This window comes from Lasioglossum baleicum, chromosome 13 (genome assembly GCF_051020765.1).
Source record: "Lasioglossum baleicum chromosome 13, iyLasBale1, whole genome shotgun sequence".
Taxonomy (NCBI): Eukaryota; Metazoa; Arthropoda; class Insecta; order Hymenoptera; family Halictidae; genus Lasioglossum; species Lasioglossum baleicum.
The window spans coordinates 6266256-6283827 of NC_134941.1; the positions used below are offsets into that span (position 1 = coordinate 6266256).

The 17572-nt window shown below is 36.0% G+C and overlaps 1 protein-coding gene across 3 annotated transcripts in view; it reads right to left on the reverse strand.

Moving 5' to 3' along the window:
- Window positions 1–17572, reverse strand: part of Nachra7 (nicotinic acetylcholine receptor alpha7 subunit) — a 288785-nt gene that overhangs the window by 54886 nt on the left and 216327 nt on the right. For all 3 annotated transcript variants that reach the window (XM_076436787.1, XM_076436785.1, XM_076436786.1), the window contains one exon: window positions 6087–6196. In XM_076436787.1, the coding sequence (XP_076292902.1) occupies window positions 6087–6178 (92 nt within the window). In that variant the 5' untranslated portion in view covers window positions 6179–6196. The remainder of the gene's footprint in view (window positions 1–6086; window positions 6197–17572) is intronic.

Sequence of the window (17572 nt, forward strand, 5' to 3'; positions counted from 1 at the left end):
GTTATGTTTCGTTAAACCCAGCAACTACTTCCTTCATTTACTGATCGGTTTAATTTTTCGTCAGGAGTACAAAGTATGAAGTCATGCTATCATACATTTTAATTGCTCAAAGTTCACTGGTACTTCTAGATTGTCAGATTTAATCGGAAGATATTTAATCGACTACATTTCAACAAAATTAATAATTACCCCGCGAAATTTTATGAATTATTCGGTGAATGTAGTCTATTCTTACTTTTTTAAATAAAGAATAATTTGCAATTTATATCGGTTCACACACATTATAGTGATCGCGTGCATTGATTTTGTTAGAATGATTTCACAAATCCTTTTAAATTAACGTTCACAGGGGGTGATTCATAAATACGCGACAATGCTTCATTCAGTAGGATTGATGAAAATACCCATAATGCATAGAGGGGAGGGGCTGAAGCGTGCAAGAAAGCCTCATCTATAGATACCATTGAGCCATGGTGCACAGCTTTGCATGTTCACATAATATGTTCCCTGACATATGGAAATATTGAACATTCGTGCATCTACTCATATAATGTATTTGTAGCGCTTTTACTAACAATTAGTCACTTATTTGTTGGACTCCCCATTCACAAGGTTGATAAAGCAGTATTCTAACCACTAAAAATCAGATATTATTAGAACAATATAACTTTGACAAAAATGCATACAGCTTATAATTGCTCGCGTGATTTTACAGCATTATCGTTTCGAAGTCTTTTTCATTTAGTGTCACCTTCAAATCAATTATCTCTATTATAAACATTTCCAATTCTAAACGTAATTTTTTAATCCCAAAAAGTTAGATTTAAACTAAGAAACTGGAATATGATTTATAACACGTGTTTCAATATTTTTGAAACGCCTTCATAATTCCTTAATTCCATTTCTAGTAAATGCGATTCACAAGATGCGTGGAATTAAAATCATTATACACTTTGAACGGTGTTAATTACTCTGATATGAGGTTGTTCATGCTAGAAATAGCATTCACCTTTGATAAGCCGGGTAAAGAGAAAAGTCTTCATCGTTTGAACAATTACGGTACAGAGTGTGTCCACGTAGTTCCGAAGTGGTTAGTGTTAAATATGATTCGAGTTACGCTGAGGTGAATCTCGTTGTTCTGGAATGGGAATTCCTCCTGTTATAGATTCATAACATGATGCTACGGGATTGCCTCCATTTTGAAGCGTCGTTTGCCATAGAGCGTTAGCCCGTGCGTGATCGTGTTGCTGTCGCCGAGCTATTTATTCTAACAAACTTTGCAACGGTTAGCAGGTGAAAGTTTCGTAGGCAGTTCGATCGACGCGATATACAATTAGTAGGTGTTACGTACACCACATTGAATGACCTCAAGCAATACAGAACGCAGAAGATCGGAAACTTCCAAGTGGAACTTCGAATGGCTGTCCGACATTAACCCTTTGTACTCTGAATTTCTTTTTCAATTTTGTTCCCATCAACTGTCATTTTAAGTGTCTCATTTAAAATGTACAGTCGAACTTCCTCTATTAGTGCTAATTTTGAACAATTTCTTTCGTAATCATTAGACAACGCATCTTTATGCAAAATGAAAATATTCTTCCTGGATTGCAACAAACTGGAATGAAATAGAAACTTATTTTCTTTCTTAATATGTTTAATAGGTTGAAAATAATGTAATAGTACTTTTAAATTCTTCTAATGTTTTTACTGTTTTAAATTACACCTACTCATTGTTGTCATAAAGGATTGAAAATAGCTAGATACGTGTATATTGCTTGCCCAAGTGAAAGAAAAATTGGTATTGTAATATGTAATGCATATTTAAACTGGCAATTTAAATTTGGATTCTGTAGTGCGATTGGTTGAGTGACGTCATTGGTGTACTTGGTTTCTTGTTTCTATCCCTGCTTGTGTTCAAAGGAAAACGAGTATGTAGTAGCAAGAAATTGTTTCACAATTTCTAGTTTGTATTATCAGAATTTTTATCAAACCACAAAAATATATTTTCACTTGTACTCGAAGAAACGTGACTTACTTAGTTACCTATCATTTCTATAAGAATACCGAAATAATACCGGTACAGATTTTTTCGATATAAGACGATGGCTTGGGACCGAGAGTTTATGGGTCCCATAAAGTTGTCCGGCAGACCATAAAGTCGTCGGCTGTGTAGTGATATCTTTCGTCAGAAGAATTGTCGAGAATAGAGTTTTTGGTCTACCCGGGAAATTTTCATATTCTAATATAAATTGAGCAGCGTTCCTTGCAAGATCGGCGTGTATCTTGTCGACGGCAGCGTCGCAGCTTGTGAATTAAAACAGAATAAACGAGAACATCCACTCATTCGTTCGAGAGAACCGGTGAAAAGTGGAGCACGCGAGAAACGCGGCGTGACAAGGCGACAAAGCGGCTAATTGATCGATCCTCGACGCGATTCAGCCGTTATACACCATCTTTGCGAGGCGGCCCCGACGACAATCTACGCGCAGGCACAGAGATTAATATTGGCCCCTGTGTTTGAGGGCAATTGTGCAACGGAAGTTGGTCAGCGCCCAACCGCTTTGAATGCACCTAGGGCTGACGGCCGGCCACCCCCTAACCCCCAAATATATCGTAGACATCGAATGTAGAATTAATTATTCCGTGAGAAACACGGGAGTAAACTTGCTTGTTCGATCTTATAAATCCACGAGCGGGGTAAAACCGCCAATTCCGTGGGAAAGTGTAATGTTTAACAATTATACTCACGAAACTTCCTACCTGCAAATAACCGTGGTTTTCTTGCGTCTAATGCTTGTAAATACATACATTGAATCTGGGCTGCGCACGGTTGCTTCGATTGAGGCAAACCACTGCCCCCCCCTCCAGTAACGTCGTATATTAAATTTTATAATCCATGTTACATTAAAAATTGTGATCACGATTTTATCGGAGCATTTTAAACAGAAATTCGATAGTTTTTGCGAGATAATATAGGTACGACTATTTTGTTTGTTATTAATCAGACGTCCCAAGCACATAGCAGTAGTAACTTATATGAGGACCGTAAAATAACTCCACGACAGCTATAAGTGAACTCGTATTATCTTCATCACAGCTGCCTTTTCATCACCAGTTCGTCAAATACTTAAACATAAGACAATCTCCTCGGTTATGTCACTCTTGCACATACACCTTACAGGTTTTTAATGAGCACTATACACCTCTTTTCTATTTTCGCCTTCACACTTAATCCCTTTCATTAAATTGATGTTACCTATCTCTCCAGTGAGCCGAGAAAACTGCTTTACACTGCGTAACAAGAACTCGTAAAAATATTAACCTAGTCGTTGATCTCTTAAAACGGCACGGCTAAACCCCTTCAGACCCGATGTACATTGTAATTCGCATTACTCTTACTTCCTTTTAATTTGTTTTATCTACAATTATCCAGGCTTTACCTATGCTACAGTGTACATTAGGAAAATCGCAAAGTAATTCAGTTTGTTCACGAAAAGCGTTCAAAATAATACAACAACAATGCTTTTATTGGGTTAAATAAAATTCTGAATTATCAGAATGATATGTAAATATTGAAAGTGTCTATCATATCAAGTACATGAATTATCATGATTCAATTGTGTAGATATATATAGTGCTGTGAATAATTATAAACTCACACTTATTTCCTGTATTTTTTGTTATTATCTCCAAGAATCTACTAAGTAAGTTTTACTACATTTATGATGAGGTAGCACGACCTTTTCCATGTTAACAGTTTCTTGCTATCTCTTCTTCGTGCAATGTAGTAACTGAATATTTCAAAACGAGGAGATTTGAGCTGTGAATATTTATAAACTCAGTCGCTGTTCATTCAGAACGTTTCTGAAGTTTTGTCAGATCTTCTTAGTGATAATAATATTACAGCAAGTCTCTAAAAGTATTTTTATAAGGATCTTTGAAACAATTCTGTACTGTACACTATGCCGCGTGGCACGCAATTGAGTGATCTAGGAAAACAACGAATAATCGATTTGAAGAGCTGTGGGAAAAGCCAACGACAAATTGCGAGTATAATTAATAGATCCCAAAGTGTAGTTAAAAATTTCTTGAAACTTGATATCGAAAATTGCGGGAATATCAAGCGATTAAGACGATCTACACGATTTTTGTCAACTGTATAAAACGTGTAGTTTTAAGTAATATAACCTTTAAAAAATTGTTATATTACTTGCAATACATTGAAACTCTTTTCAACAATAAGTGTCACTTTCAATATGTCCGCGAGAAATTATTATTTATAGCAGGACTATTAAATAACTGAAGATAGTACTCTGTAGACTCTGTAAGCTTACTTTGGAAGATTGAATTGGTTTTCCGAAGCTTCCGAGCCGAATATTTTACGAAATCAAATTCCAGTGAAGTAGAATAAAATTTCTTTCTTGTCTTCTGTTGAATAAATTCTATAAAATGTGCTTCTTGGAGGAAGCGTAATAACAGTTGGTGCCCTGAAAGGTAGTATATTCTGCGAGAAGAATAGTATTCTGCTGACTATACTGTAAACTTGAGGAACAAGGATTCGGTGTCGCAAAACGACACTTCGATTTATAGTCGGTATCAGTGTTCCAGATGGAATAGTTTTTCCACGTCGGGCTCTTTCAACTTTCGCGAACCCGAACGAGCATCCACAGAGACGAAAATTTGTAACACTTTGATTTCCATTTGAATCGCTCTGGCACCGAAATTTAAATATTATTTTCCAAGACTTTCTTTTCTGCCTGGGGAGGGCAAAGTTGTTTAAAGAAAGCTCGGGAGTTTGAAAACAACTCGGAGCATTCGTGTTCAAGCAGAGATGATCCTAGCCGGAGTAAAATTTTTATGTTATCCATAAACGTTAGTCCGGTCGATCAACGTTTGAGTCAAGTAAGGATCACGGAGTTTATTCTGTTATTGACCATCCGCCAAATAAACTATTCACAAAGTGTTCTTGATGTCAGATTCAGACGCAAACGCGGCCGAGCTTAAATCAAACCACGCCTTCTACGGAAGTATACTTCCCATTATAAAACCGAGCTAACCAGAGACAAAGCTTGTTTTGTATTCTCGGGGAAATTCCATCGCGAAATTAATATGCACTGGACACGATGGCATGCTCAAACGAAAGATGAAAGCCCGATCGCGGACACGACTTACAATTTCTCTGGGAAACGCTAGACGCCGTATATCGTACTAAATTACAGCCGTAATACTGGCTTTTATGTGGGAATGTAAAGAAAAACACTTCATTATTGTTGCTATTTTGGTTTTGAGAATTATTTTTAATTATTATGGTCAAAGCATTTATGATACAAACAAGTTTAGTCTTGTATATTCAAGATTTTATATGTTGTCTGACCAATTTAAAATTCTATCACTGTCGAAACGGATAGATATTGAATTAGACTTGAATATACAAATGTAAAGAAACTCCATTTGTTGTTATTGTTAATTTTGGTTCGAAGAATTATTTTTAATCATTATATTTAAAGAGTTTATAATAAACAGATGTTTTGAGCTTGTAGGATTTAAATCTCAGAATGTTGCCTGTCAAATTAAAAATTCTGTCACTGGCAAAAGCGATTGGCAATGAATTAGACTCTTTAAGAGTTATTTTTAATTACTATGTTCAAAGAATTCATAATAAACAGATGTGTGTTGGGCTTGTACGATTTAAGTAGAAGCTGTTCTAATATTTTACAGGACATAATATCATTATTATTGAAGGAATAGTTCGTGTCATTTCGTGAACGTATTCCCGATACACGTTTAATTCGTACATTTCATTTGTTTATTCGGTTTTAATATGCGCACGAGCAATTCCCTCGGTGATCACGTTAACGATTTTATCGGACACTTTCTGCCAGGGATAGTATAACGCTAATGAACATAATTAACAGCTATTTATTTACAATGAAAATTGGCTATAGCCGAAGAGACTTTATAACGCTTTAAGAGCATGTAAGCTTCACGGGGGGAATTTTAATATCCTTTTTGATAGATACGGACGTAGTAAAAATGAAGAGGATTGTTCCATGAATATTAAACGGATGAATGTAGCGTTAAATTACCTGTTATACATGAGAACGTCAGGTTTCCAAAGTCTGCTTGGCGGGATCCTAAGGTCCCTCACACCTCCGTACTCCGACGTGTTCCATCTCATGTTCACATCATTCCATTCCTGCAAGTTAAAAAGATTGGTTAAAAAGATTTTCTTAATTCGTAATATCTTTAACTAAACTGCAGATTATTTATGTACTCTGCTACTCTCCATACATACTATACATTATAAATGGTGTCACATTATACAGAATGTTACAACAGTATCAGTCAAGTTATTTATTCAACGTTTGATTTATTTGAAAATACATAAATCACGAATAATATGTTGTTTTAATAAATTGGTACTTCGAAATTTCAACGCTAATAAAGTGTTTTCCAACCAACAATGTAATTCAAACTATGTAGAACGGTCGACTTTTGGTACTGTATTTTAGGGGCGTGTCAATAGTCTGCAACAGTATTATCATAAGATTGCATATTGCACGTATTTTTACGAATTCTGTCACCATTTTTTCCGTACAAAGTTACTCGACTCCCACATTATCCCTTGGGGATTGCTTGTGGCTCCACAACACGCTTATTTCTTCTATTTTTATGCGATGTTTAGCGGAATAGGATTTTTAACAGAATTTAATACAGGATTGTTTCTAAAATCATTTACTGTTTCTTAGGATTAAAAATGTTTTTACAATTTTACTAACCACGTGTGTCGAAGAGATTCTAATCTTCACAACTTCACAAACATCTACAAATATTGTCAACGTTTATTAATTTAATGGCCATTCTCACGAAAAACCGAAAAGTGACAAAGAAAAAAAACCTCAATTGCACACAATTGAAATGTTCAGTTTTTACGAGTTTACTAACCACGTGTCGAAGAGATTCCAATCTTCACAACTTGTTTTTTAATTTAATGGCCATTATCACGAAAAAACCGAAAAGTGGCAGAGAAAAAAATTCCTCAATTGCAGAAAATTGAAATGTTCCTAAATAACAAATGTTCCCTCGGTATCTTGAGATTCTCAGTAGCCATCGAGTTTCAAGAAATAGCAGCAGCTCACAGTGCTCGCTAAAACGTGTGAAGTAATAAATTGGCTGCAGGAACTCCAATTCCGCAACTACTTTGTTGACAGCTGAAATACCGCTTGCCCAAGACAATCCCAAAATTGTGCTGGAACAGCGAACAAGAAGAATGTTACTTCTGTTTCTCGGTGAATGGTGAATATGAAACACCTTAGCTTGACAACAGGAAAAAAGGATGGAACTTTCGGTACTGTCAATTGAAAAAGAACGAAATAGTCTGCTCTTATAGTTGCCAATTTCGTGGCGAGTACGTTAAATAGTTGGTCTTCGGGCTCTTTCATCGTGAACGATGCGCTGTCGATTCCAGGGTGCTAATACCTTCCAGCAGAGTTCTCGAGGAAATTTTCCAGACTTTCGTCCACAGTTTGCACGACTTCGCCAGAAATACGAGGCGATTTGGAAAGTTCCGAAGTTTTGGCAGGGCTCTTCACTTCGGTATTTCGGTCCCTTCCTGCTTAAGACAAGAACCGATGTGGACAGAACGCCGATAAGGTAGCAACACCCTTTCACATACTGCGCGCGATCGATCTAGATATAAACAAGTGCTTATCTAAGTATAAAGTTTGATACTCGTGATCAACACAGTGTTGGCTATTTAAATAACATTTAATTGAATCCGAATAGGGAATCGTTACTCGTTATTCGACTATTTATTATTGGAGTTATGCGTTATTTCCATCGTTTGTCATTCGTTATTTATAGACTGCGCATCTCAATGTAAAATGAAAGTTTTCTGCATCGATTACAAGAAAAAGGAGCTGCGTAGACAATGATTTCTTTTCTTAATAATATTAATGAGGTACGGTGTTGTGTTTCACCCATTTATTGTTGCCATAAATCCATACAATCCGGTCTAGTTATTTATCATAATTTATTATTCACAGTTACATCTGAGCTAATGTGGTGTGTAATAAGATGACGTGATAATTGAATTGATAATTATCAGTCCCGCTAAAGGTGCAGCATGGATATCATTATCCCAAACAATACAACAACAAACTTATTTTAACGCATTCAATTTTTGTAATAAATTTCTTTAAACAATAATAGTAATCTGGTCCTAAAAATTTACATAAAGTTATCCGTCGTAATCTGTCGTGTAATACAAATTGATACATCAGTGTTCATTAAACATTCGAACATAAATGTTCGTATTAAAAATTTTTTAATTAATGATGCTATCTTCGTTACAGCGTTGAAACTATGTCTTTTATGTTTCCCTCGATTTTTCTCCTTGGAACATTTTTCTTCATGGAAAGATATTAATTGAGTTTAATGTGGAGACAGTAAAAGGGGAGTTCCGAAGAAGTGTAAAAATGATTGCGGACTTTTAGAGGTAACTTGATCCAGTTGGAGATAGCGTATCATGGACTGATGCAGAAAATTACTCTAATGGAAACTTCTGTTAAGTATACCAATAAGCCCTATGCACTCGGTGTATCGTGCTACTCCTGACGACAAAGTATTTCTTATCTCTGGACTGCGGACTTTTTATGCATTTGTAAATTGGACGAGAAAAAAGCAAAACAGTAAAAACAATAAATTTATGGAAGTCATCACATTGTTTTGAATATGCAAAAATTATTGACAGAAGAATCACATTGTTATCCAGCTTCCATTTCTTACAATCGAATTTGAGAATTTTCATTTTGCATAAAAATTCGAAAGAAAATAATACTAAAAATCCATCAAATTCTTACTGAATTAATATTCGGTAAAAAAACGAAACTCTGTAAAAACATTAAATTTATGGAAGTCATTACATTATTTTGAATATGCAAAAATTATTGAAAGAAGAAATACATTGTTGTCCAGCTTCCATTTCTTACAATCGAATTTGAGAATTTTCATTTTGCATAAAAATTCGGAAGAAAATAATACTAAAAATCCATCAAATTCTTACTGAATTAATTTTCGGTGAAAAAACGAAACTCTGTAAAAACATTAAATTTATGGAAGTCATTACATTATTTTGAATATGCAAAAATTATTGAAAGAAGAAATACATTGTTGTCCAGCTTCCATTTAGTACAATCGAATTTGAGAATTTTCATTTTGCATAAAAATTCGAAAGAAAATAATACTAAAAGTCCATCAAATTCTTACTGAATTAGTTTTCGGTGAAAAAACAAAACTATAAAAACATTAAATTTATGGAAGTCATTACATTATTTTGAATATGCAAAAATTATTGAAAGAAGAATCACATTGTTATCCAGCTTCCATTTCTTACAATCGAATTTGAGAATTTTCATTTTGCATAAAAATTCGAAAGAAAATAATACTAAAAATCCATCAAATTCTTACTGAATTAATATTCGGTAAAAAAACGAAACTCTGTAAAAACATTAAATTTATGGAAGTCATTACATTATTTTGAATATGCAAAAATTATTGAAAGAAGAAATACATTGTTGTCCAGCTTCCATTTCTTACAATCGAATTTGAAAATTTTCATTTTGCATAAAAATTCGAAAGAAAATAATACTAAAAGTCCATCAAATTCTTACTGAATTAGTTTTCGGTGAAAAAACAAAACTATAAAAACATTAAATTTATGGAAGTCATTACATTATTTTGAATATGCAAAAATTATTGAAAGAAGAAATACATTGTTGTCCAGCTTCCATTTCTTACAATCGAATTTGAGAATTTTCATTTTGCATAAAAATTCGAAAGAAAATAATACTAAAAATCCATCAAATTCTTACTGAATTAAATTTTCGGTGAAAACGAGCCATTTGTGCCTACATGTGTTTTTTCGATCTGTTAACAGCACGACGTACACAGATATACGAAAGCACAAAAATTGCAAAATTGATAATGGTAAATTTGAGTTTCATTTGCGAAGGAATGGATTCCAGTGACCAGAATGGGCCATCACTGGGACAACGAGGTAGTGAGAATGAAGAGTTGTTGGCTTTTTTTTCTCTGGTCGAGGAAAGTGACGAGAAGAGCGTATTGACGGTTTTCCCACGTTAACCGCAGCCCGACACTCATAGAATTACTCATACTCCTCATACTTCTCTGCGGAGTTGCTCGATCCGTTTTCGTGTTGGCTGTTAGATTCACACCCATTAGTCTCTGACTCCCGATTGATTAGCCACTGATGGAGTACACGAGCAGATAATTAATAATAGCCACTGTGCTTGATGGTTTACGCGGCACGCATAGACCGTTTATTATATATCCATTTGCACGCAGGCGTGTGGAAAGCCAGCATACAGGATCGTCGCTACCCTCATTATGAGATTAGTTCATGACTAACGAACGCGGCTTTGAAGTAAATGGCATATTCAAGCGATTCCGTCTTCCGGTTTAATTCGGGTCCCATGAAAAGTCTACAAGGCACCACCTCAATTTGCGATAACTATTTTAACAGCTAACCATTCGCGCTAGGTGATACGTTAATTTTAACAGGATATCAGCCGAGAGAACAGTCTGTTGGCCAACTCTGGTCTTCGTTGTGTCTCTTATTTCTATCCTCGGTATCTTCTCTTCAAAACTACTCAGTCTGCTAGCTATAAATATTTTTACAATCTTTAGTAGGAATTAAAATTTCATTTTGACAAATTGGAGAAGTGGTGAAACCGCATATAAGGGTTGATACCTCTCATCATTCTTTTTTACGTCTTTCAATTTGTTCATCTAGATTACCTCTCATCATTTTTAAGTTTTGACAAATTGACGAAGACAAAATTGAAGATAAGGTTTGCTGTATCTCATCAATCGTTTTTAAATTTATTCATCGATCTATAAATATATTTTGTCGGAACATAAAGTAGTACTTATTTGTATTATTTTCATGATGATTATATAATTAAAGTACGTAATCAAGACATTTAACTAGAAGCATAACATTTAAGTAACACTGTGCATTTTGAAGCAACGAAAATAATTTCCCAAATATTCATGGAAGTTTCTTAAAAAATCCCATACACGACGAGCTCCGGAGTGTTCAGACTTTAAAAATGGCCGGGCTCTCACGAAAGGAGCCCCGTCAGCAGAAGCATCGTTTTCCTCCGAAACACTTTTTGTTTCCCGTTGACACAACTTCCTGTTCCCGAGACGTCGTTGTCCAGAGCGTAGCATAATTTTTAGACAGTACAGTGCCGCTTCCTTACTAGGTCAATCGGACTTTTCGCTTGAAACCTTAGCTGGTTGATCCTGGGACTCGACACCTGTGTGGAGGGTCAGTGACAGACGTGTCACGTACAGACACACGAATCAGCATTTTTCTTCTAACAATATGGACAACGTATACATTTTCACGGGGAAACTAGGTCGCAGCGATTCCGGGATTCCCTGGACGGCGGTCAAAATATTCTGTAGGGTGATTCACCCTGGTTCTCTGTTCATCAAAGACATAGGACTTTATGCTGTTGATGCAGGACTCCGTGACATCTGGGATAAAGCAAACTCAATATGAAACTCACAAAAAATTCTAGACAGAATCCACGTTGGAAGTTTTAATTAACCCCTTGCCTTACAATATCGTGTCAGACTCGAGATGAAGATTTTGAACAGAGTCCAATAAATATGTATATGTTATTAATTTCCTTTAAACTAATATGAAATTTTATTTTGGTTTCGTTAATGAATAGATATCGCAGAACATGTAGGCATACAATACATATGTATAAATTTTCTCCTATTTTAGGAAATTGTACAAAGAAAGTTCTGATCACTGAAACCATAAAATAAATCGTAGGGCAAGGGGTTAATTATGTATTTAACTCTTTACAATTTTGTCTGTATTCGACAGAAGTTTCCCTGGCAGAGCAAGTTCTGACACATAGAGTCGTCTTTAATAAATTTTAATCTTCTACGTAACCTTAAAAATTTTGTACATGCTGACCAATAGCACAGTCGTCATAGATCTCTACTTTCTTGGATAATTATAAATTGGATGTGAGCTGCAAAAATATTACCAGCTAATGGCTACGATGGTATTAAACACCGAGCATTGACGTATGGGTTAATTATTGTATTAATTAATTTTAATTAAGAAGAAAGAAAAATTGATTTGACGAATGAAACGTTCGGTTCTGAGGACACTATTTTTTATAAATAATTTAAGAAAAAAGTTTTCATCCACGAATTCTGGCAGCGTAGCTTTCACGGGCAATATTGTTTCCTTTTAGGAAGGATCCCCCACTTAGCGTATACATTACAAAGGATTGATCTCTTTATCCATGAGAAAACTGAGGAAGCTTTTGCTCCTTTGGAAGGGAGACAAATGCTCGCAATCTTGTCGTACGCTTTACGTACAACGAAAACGAATTTTCTAAGAATGCCAGGATGGAAACACGCTCGTGGAAAAGTCACGGAACGAAAACTGACGGTGAGACAGATTCTGCTGAAATGCTCCCTGACCCCTAGATTCGCTCAACGTTAACGGAAAAATACACGAATTCCCGAAAGACGGTGCCTGAACGCCTTTCCGGGTTTCTAGTGAGCTCATCAATTCTTTAGGTTGAAACGCAGTTTGGTTTTAGTATGTTTCTGCTATACACGTCTCCACTAACAACAGATAATCATCTGAAAATATACTTTCTACGTGAATTTGTGCAGGAACATTTGCATTGAATTTTTTACTAATTCTGTTACAAAATGTTACACTGTAGAACTCCATGCAAAATAAAAATTGTTTGTATCAAATACAAGAATCAGGAGTCAAATAAACTTATTACTTAGGTCTTCACAAATAATGTGAACAGTCTGACTCATTCGACCGAATTCATATAACAAAATTTGTAGACATGAAGAGAATGCAACGAATCTTGCACACGAAGATATAAATATAAAATAAAATAAGAAGGAAGATAAAACATTAAATTATTTAGAGAATGTACCGTATCAATGATTAGGTCTTCACAAATAATACGAATAGTCTGACTCATTCGACCGAATTCATATAACAAAATTTGTAGACATGAAGAGAATGCAACGAATCTTGTGCACACGAAGATATAAATAAAATAAAATAAAATAAGAAGGAAGATAAAACATTAAATTACTAAGAAAATGTACCGTGTCAATGATTAGATCTTCACAAATAATGCGAATAGTCTAGTGACTCTGACGTAAATTGAATTTTCTACAATGACTGTTCTCAGGCAGATTTTGTATGAATTATTTTGATCACGTATTTTTCTGTAATAATGCGATCTGTTTCTGAGTGTATAGCTGTTCCCATGACATATTGCATAATTGTGATCTCGATTATAGAGGCAGCTGTGATTGCGGTCTCGGTTTCTTCGGAACGGAAAGTAATTCATACCACAAGGGGTTAATATGTGTCGTGTAACGCGCTCTTGTTACAAGCAAGCCGCCATAAAGCAATATTATATGGATCCACGTTTCACTGACACTCGCTGATAATTCCGACCGTAAATTTCACGATAAGAAAAGGGACCAAGATTCAAAACGTACGTGCCACGAATTAGGCGAAATTAGTGCCGGCGTGTGCACGAAAACTCCAATATTTGCTGACTTCAATTCCAATTTCATATTTATTTTAACTTCCCATCGACGGGGTCGAATTCCAACGTACCTGGTATGTACTTCTGGAACGGCTGATGAATATTCATCAATAAATACCACAATTTGAACGTTTTTACCAACTGTACGGCAAATATGTAATATACAAAACTTTGCAGGAGAATTTACACCGCAGCACGAATAAATTAAGTTTTACTGGCTTATTTATCTTTCAAAAAGCTAACCGAAAATGTATGGTGAAGAAGATAACGCTAGATCTACGGAACGGTAGCAGTGACTATTTTACATGACTTTATAAAATAACAAGAGTACATCTATTCAGAATTTTAACAACTATTTATTGTAATAAACAGTGGATTCGAAAAGTATTTGAACACTAAATTTCCCATTCTCTTCCACGCTTTTGTCGACTTAAAACATTAAAAAAAAATTATACACCAAGTTTTGAGGTCTCGTTGTAATGGCGAGGCTTCAATTTTTAAATCTGTGGTAGATTCAGTGACGAACAAAATTTTTCAATGTTTTCATAGAAGTTTCAATTTATGTCACTTTTGAGGGAAAATGCAAATGTAAATGGACGATTCAAGCTTCAAAATGAGTCCACGTTTATTGATGTACTATTTATTTAACGAAATTATTGCTGTTTACACGACCACAATTTACCAAGCACTGGAAATTTCCACTGTATGTTCAAATTCATTGAATAATTCTCCACGAACGCAGCTTTACAACCTCAATAATCTGAGATTTAGAAATCCGGAGCTCTTAAAGGACCCCATTAAGAATGTCCAGAACCCTTTTAGTCTCTGACAAATAACCAAGTAAGCGAGCCGAAACAGAAATCTATTCGTGGAGCCTGAAGCTGATCCGGCGCAAGAATGTGTTTGTCGGCGGAGAAGGTAGAGTCTCGCGGTGTCAATCGGTCGCAAGAAATTAATTAAAATAGTTGACCGATTTTCCTGGAGACAATCGTCTGGGGACGAGAGTACGAAACGAAAGTTAATCGAACCGGTGGGATTTCATTCGGGCGCGGTCCTAATGGAACCGGAAAAGCACCGAAGGACTTTCGACGTCGCCTTACACAGAGATCGTAAATTCCTCCTTCGAATTTTCGTGTCCCGCCCTCTTTCTTCGATTTTTCTTTCCCTTGTGTCCCGAGCATTCCGTTGCCCGGTATTAGAGAAATCTCGCAGGACCTAATGACACGTCCGCGTTAAATTTCGCCAATCGGGGAATCTCAGTAATTTCGTTTATCGCCGGAGTGGAACCAGCCGAATACCAGTCCCTTGTTTTATGGTACACTAATACGATCAACGGGTCGCAGCAGCCTCTGCTACCACCGTGATCTACAACGTTGCATTGGCATGCTCGTCCTGTCTTCCATTTCTCGCTTTTACATTCGGCTTCGAAACAGTTATAGGTCAGCAGGGTCGTACATTAAGGTAACGAATGGCGAACGATTAACGTTTCCGCGAGCAGAGTGTTCTGGATAATAGTACATTCTGCCGTGAAAGAGGGTGTTGAAGTGTCTTGAGAGATGCTTTCCTTGGAATTCACTTTTGCCATGGCGACGATCCCAGGAAATGATGCTACAGTAAAGAAGCCAAATAGCTGTGTTCAAAAAGTTCGTGAAAGTCACTATTTTATTTTTAACACGTTGCCTGCCACCTCAGTCGAGAATCTATGACATACATTTATTTTATTAGCTAATTCTCTTATTGTCTTCAGAAGGTATGCAGTCGGAGGCTAAATTAACACTTTGCACACGGAGCTATTTTAACGCGGAAATTAAACATTTCTTCCGATCTAGAATAATTCCATTCTATATGACTTTTTTCATTTTATAGATATAAAATTGATATACATAATACCTCATACAATACTTAAATCTTTAGTAGTAGACTCTGAGTCACCACTCGACTGCTAAGGGTGAAGTGGACACCCTTTATAAACTTATAAGTAGACTGCAGATGTTTATGCATTATAAAAATTTTCAACAAATGCTGGAGTATCAAATTCAACAGAATTTAGTACGATTTTTATCCATTTTATATCTACAAATGCTATTACCAATGAAAATAGAATTTTATTTGGTACCACTTTCTTAAAATTTGTCTACAAAAATTGAAAATTGCATAAACATCCGCAGTCTACTTATAACCTTTTTCAAATTGGATTAAATGCATTTTTTCGAGATGTTAGAAAGATTAATAATAAAATCACAACAGGATCAAACGCACCACATCCACTTTTCATAAGGACTTTTAAATTCACATCAAGCATTCTTTCAGAAAACGTGGACGAAGTGCGTTGGAAAAATTCCTCCTCATCGAATATGGATTATTAATATGCACAGACTTCCTCGATGAAAGCTCAGCGCTTCTTTCTAGAAGGAACAGGTAATACTCACGAGACTAAGGATCGATCATACAAATTTCACGCATTTAATGAATACTAAAGGGAAGTGCAATCTCTATAATTATGCCCTACCAATTTACCATCTCATAACCCTTAAATGGTTTTTGAGACTGCTTTGAATTTTCATTTATTTCTATTTCCCTCCCTGCTCGTCTTCCAATTAGAGTCCAGGGGTAAATTCGGGAAATTATTAACGGTTTATTAACGGTTTTACAGGGCACTAAAAATGTCCATTACTTGATTAAGATAACAAAAGTGTATCTATTCAAATTTTCAGCCATTTCCGTCTTCTTAACCCGTCATTTTGACGTAAACCTAGTATCAAGAGAAATAAATGGACAAATTATTCACCACGACGTCGTTGAACATGGAGATTAAAAATTTTCACAACGAGAATATTCGACGTAAACACCAAAGATTTAAAAAAATTGCAGAAATCTTTTAAAAACCACTTACTTAACACAGTTATGGGATTAAAACTGACTATTCTCCATTACTTCATAGAAATAACAGAAACATATCTATCCAAACCTATCGAAATAAAAATAACGAAAATGTGTCTATTCAAATTTTTAGCCATTCCCGTTATCTATACCCAAAGAAATAAATCTATTAACAATTTCAATAATTGTAAATTAAAAATATCCGAACCGGTCGAAATGACGTCATTTGAACGGATCCTGTAACGTAATGTTAACACAAGTAAATGGACAAGTTCGTCGCCGCAACGTCGTTCAACAAGCACGGAGATCCCATGGAGCAGATTAAGAATAAAGCACAGCTAACTTTTCCATAAATAAGGTAGAAGAGACACAAATGACCGAGTAGATCCGAGCAAACAGGCGGTGCGCCGTTTGTAAAATTCACGGGACATTAACTTGCCCCGTTGCAATTTGTATAACGGCGTTCTTCTAGTAATTTCTTCGGTTGGTTGGAAAGTCGGCGGGGGGGTGCCGGTGACGCCAATAAAAGCCAAACAAACCAACGAACTGCGACTAACTGGCTGTACTACATTTTCACGTGATTTAACTCGTGGCTGATTAGCGGAGTGAGTTGGTCGGATTCCAAACTTATCGATCGAAGACTCGGGGGCCGACACTTCGGCCCGACTTTCGATATTGTGTGCCACGGGGATCAGCCCTGATATTGCTGTTTCGATTTCTGCTCGTGAGATGTTGAACGACATTAACAGATACATTCGCAGGAACACCGCGGAATCGGAGAGAAACTGAAAGCACTTAAAACGTTCGCGGGCTTGAAGATTCGACGGTGATTCGACAGCGTGTTCCATCTACACACGGACACATACGAACGTGCACAGTGCATACACGTACGTACAGACACACACTCGCACACTGATTAGTCGGATTCACCCGTTGAAATTGGGGCACCAGTTTCAAACTATTCGAGAAGTTCATTTAAAGTGCTGCGGGTGGAATTCTTTCGCATCCAACCAACTTTTCGTATTAACTTTTCAGTAACACCTTTC